This window comes from Nannospalax galili, unplaced genomic scaffold, assembly GCF_000622305.1.
Source record: "Nannospalax galili isolate Female #2095 unplaced genomic scaffold, S.galili_v1.0 scaffold471, whole genome shotgun sequence".
Taxonomy (NCBI): Eukaryota; Metazoa; Chordata; class Mammalia; order Rodentia; family Spalacidae; genus Nannospalax; species Nannospalax galili.
In genome coordinates this window covers 1,348,627-1,353,101 of record NW_008330333.1, presented here as the reverse complement: position 1 = coordinate 1,353,101, position 4,475 = coordinate 1,348,627, and the positions used below count along the sequence as shown (strand labels likewise).

Below are 4,475 nucleotides of genomic sequence, written 5' to 3'. Positions count from 1 at the left end.
GATATGCTCATATCTGGGATCCAGCAGTTAGCCTGACACAGCTAGATCCTGGTGCTCTCCTAAAGAATATAGTGAATTTCACAGAACATCAATAACAAAGACCATTCTATAATGACATTAAAACACAAAAAAGAATGCTCTCCTCTCAACAAAAATAACCAGTATTCACTACCCTGAAAGTGGCTGACATGAGTGGCTGCTGATTCTTGGCCAATCAGAGCTCAGTCTCCATCTACTCCTTTCTTCTATATGAACTATATTAAGACAGCCATTCAAAATGATCTCATCTGGTTGGGGGAGCAGCGGCAGTGACTCAGTTGGTAAAGTGCTAGTCATGCAAGCATGAGGATTTGAGTTTGGATTCTCAACACCCAAATCAAAGATCTGGATGTACATATCTTTAATGCCAGTATGGGGGATAGTGGGGAGAAAAGCAGGAGGATTTCTGGAGCTCATTAACCAGTGAGTAGAGACAAAATGGTGGGCTCCAGTGAGAGACTGTCTCAAAGAACATGATGGAGATTCATCAAGGAATACACTTGTTTTTGACTTCTGGCCTCCGCATGCATTCACACATGTGCACATGCTCCTACATAAAAACATGCATACATCCACAGGAATATGTACATATTACACACACACACACACACACACACACACACTCATCCTGATGTAACAGCATTCCTTCTAGAGCAGAGGCAATTTCTAAATCTTCCCAACATTACCCAACACAAGCACAGGGTTTTTAATGTTTATTCTTATAACAGTCATTTATTTATTAGGGGCATGCATGTGCCACAGTACATGTGGAGATCAGAGGACAACTTGTGAGAATCAGTTCTCTCATACCATGTGGGTCTTAGGGACTGAATTCAAGCCACCAGGCTTGGCAGCAAACATAGCTTCTGAACCATCTCACTGGACTAAAGCACAAGCTTTAGAAGCCCCTTTCAGTAGTGTACTATTGAGCTGCCTCATTATTCCCCAAAGGTATATTCTTCCCTCTTGTAATGAGAAATAAATTGCAGGTGTGTTTATGGAAGGTCTTATCAAAAGGTCAATGATAATCAGAACAAAGTCATTTGTTAAAGTTTTTTTCATTCTTTTACCTATAAGGTTTATATTATAGGTTTTGTCTCTTAAAAGATATAATAGATGCTTTTCTTAAAAACACTAAGTTTCACAAAATACAAAAAACTAAAATGGATTTACTTGTAAATTAGTTCCCTCTATTATTTTTCTTAGCTCTTTTCACATTGAATGCATAAAAAATTCATGGTAACCACTTTCCTTAGAGCCCCTTTCATGTCCTTGTTCCTTAGGCTGTAGATGAAAGGGTTCAGCATGGGGGTCACCACTGCATACATCACAGCAGCTGCCGTGTCCTTCCCTGAGGAGTGAGAGGATGAGGGGTTGAAATACAGAGATATGATGGTGCCATAGAAGAGGCAGACCACAGCCAGGTGGGAGCTGCAGGTGGAGAAGGCTTTCCTTTTTCCACTTGTGGATGAAACTCTCAGGATAGCACAAGTAATAAAGACATATGACACCAGGATGCAAATAAATGGGGCTATCATTAGCATCCCTGCTACAAAAAGAATCATCAGCTCATTGAGGTGTGTGTCTGAGCAGGCGAGTTTCAGAATGGGAGTCAACTCACAGAAGAACTGGGGAATGATGTTGTCTGCACAGAAAGAGAGTCTAGCCACCATCAGCGTGTGCAACAGACCATTCAGGTTGGCAATGACCCATGACCCAACAACAAGCAGGGCACAGAGCTGATGAGTAATCTTTGTTGTGTAGTATAAGGGGTGGCATATTGCCACAAAGCGGTCATAGGCCATTACAGCCAGGAGGAAATTGTCCATGACAGCAAACACACAGAAGAAATAAATCTGTGTGAGACACTCAGGGAAAGAGATGGCCTGACGACTAAGTATGTAATTAGTCAGTACCTTGGGGACAGTGGTGGAGGAGAAGCAGACGTCCACAAATGACAGGTTACTAAGGAAGAAGTACATGGGGGTGTGCAGGCGGGACTCAGTGCTGATGGCCAGGATGATGAGCAGGTTTCCGAGGACGGTGGCCAGGTACATGATGAAGAAGAGCAGGAAGAGAAGCTGTTGCTGGGGCTGCCTGGAGAGTCCCAGTAGGAGAAACTCAGAGACACTTGAATGGTTTGTGCCTCTCATAGGCCTGAGCTCAGCTATGCAGAACAGAGGCAGAAGTCAAATACATAGAGGCTGAGGATCTGGATGCTACAGACACAGTCTTGCTAAAAAAAAAAAAAAAAAAACCTGCATTAGAGTTGCTGAATAAGCATCTACTCATAGTTTCCATATTCCCAACTTCAAACTCCTAATCCTACCTGATGCTAGTCCTACTGGATTCTTCCTTTGATGTTAAAAATATGACATAAAATATGACGCAAGAGACCCCCCCCTGCAATCATGCAGGTCTCTGTTAACATTCCAAGTTTTTCTCCCACTCCTTGGCAGTTAGTTCACAGGAAAAGAGAAACAGCAGATTATTGTGTTGATCCCAAGTTCCACCTGATAGACTCACAACTCTTGCTCCCTGGATGTGAAAGAGTGAGTATCACTTCTTAGTAAAGAAATTGGCATCTCTACCATTATAATAGTAGCAGATGGACAGTTTTCAATACCTTGGAGTTGCTGGTCAATGGTGTTCTTTATTCTACAGATTGGAATGTCTCTGAATACTGAGAGGGTTCTAAGCAAATGAAAGTAGATGATCACGTCTTAGCCTTCTGTGCAGGAAGGATAGTTGGAGGATTTATACAAGCATTTACTGCAACATCCATTTCTACTGGGGTTTAGACTCCCTAAGCATCTCATTAGAGACAAGCAAAAAGTAACTATTCCACCTATTTACTGATCTCTGAGGACCAACAATGATGAAAAAGTGTGTCATCTCACTCCTTAGTCAACACTTTGGGATAAAGCAATCTGGGTGGAGACAAGTCCCAGAGAAAATTCCCTGAAACTTTTATCACATCGGTGATTTAAGCCTATAGGTTTGAAGAATCAGTTCATATTTTTCTTACTTTCTTTGAACAGAAACTTAGGATATTAAACTGTATCAATGTCCCCCTTTCCCTCACATTTGGTCATTTAATGCACAGCATTTATGGTACATTTGCTGATAGGAGGCTCTGGAAAAGGGAGTAAGTAGCATTACAGAGTTGGGCTTGAGAATTTGGTGTAAAGTTCAATAGAGCAGAGAGAAAGGAAGGGGTAGCCTGAGGAACTTGTGCTCTGAGAGACTTCTTTTTAATTTTTTTATGAGTATGCATGTATGTAAGTGTACCATATGCATGCAATGCTCATGGAGGCTAGAAGTAGGTTGTCTAATTCCCTGGAACTGGAGTTTCTGACAGTCGTCAGCTGCCATGTGGGTGTCCAGGTTAGGATTCAAGCCAGTGCTTTCAACTGCTGAGCCACTTCAACCCCAAGAGAGGATTTCTTTTGGTATGTCTTCCCTGCTCACAATGGATCATCTGTTTCCACAAATATCCCCATAAAATATACTATTATGAATGTGACCCCAGCAGCTAAGTTATACTCTATGACACCCTCCCCCGTGAGGATAGCAAGTGATTGGACTTGGAAACCTAGAACAGGAAGTGAGGACTGGCAGGCCATCCTCAGTGTGACTTGTCCTGCCTCTGTAAATCCAGAGCTTGCAGCTTTCTTCTGACTGAGCAAGCAAAAGTCTACAGATGAGAACCAAAAAAAATATAAACACACAGAGAGAAGTGGAGGTGAACTGGAAAGTTCTGCTGGCTGTTTAGTTTAGGATTCAAGGTATTTTATGGTAATTTACAAGATTCTATCCTTGGTCAGTTTTTAGTGTCAAATAATAAAAGTCCTTACTGTCAAACAGTCTTCCTAAAATAAGCCAGGAAAAGATTTTATAAAAAACGATAAGCTGGAATCGATGGCACACACCTGTTATTCTAGTATGCTAAAGTCTGAGGCAAAAGAATTGTTCTATATGAGCCTGAGCTACATAGCAAGATCCAGTCCCCCCCGCAAACCAAAACCAAACTGTGATGGCTAATCTTGGGTGTCAATTTGACAGGATCTGGGATTAACTGAAATGAGAGAGATCTTCTTGATTGGATCATCTGAAGCTGGAAGACACACCCTAAATATGGGTGTTACCTTCTGATGGCAGCCCGTACAAAAGGCCATGGCAGAGAACGCCAGTCTTTTTGCTGCTTGCCTTCTCTCTCTCACTGGTGAGTTCGTCTTGCTGCTGTAGACTGAAGACTAGCCAATCTTTTGGAATTCATCAGATCTTCAGCAATAGAATGGGACTACTGAGACGATTGGGACTACTGAGACATCCAGCCTTGTGGACTGAGTGACTATGGATTCTCAGCTTCTCCAGTGTGGTGCAGCCATGTTGGACTACTCAGACTCTATCCTGTGAGCTAAGCTGATATATAT

The 4,475-nt window shown here is 42.2% G+C and overlaps 1 protein-coding gene across 1 annotated transcript; it reads right to left on the bottom strand.

The window, feature by feature from the left end:
• Window positions 1–1,241: 1,241 nt before the first annotated feature.
• LOC103745008 (olfactory receptor 1361-like) lies at window positions 1,242–2,198 on the bottom strand. Its single transcript, XM_008846902.2, has one exon. It carries the CDS (start codon window positions 2,190–2,192, stop codon window positions 1,242–1,244), a length of 951 nt encoding a protein of 316 aa, XP_008845124.1. The 5' UTR covers window positions 2,193–2,198.
• Window positions 2,199–4,475: the final 2,277 nt, after the last annotated feature.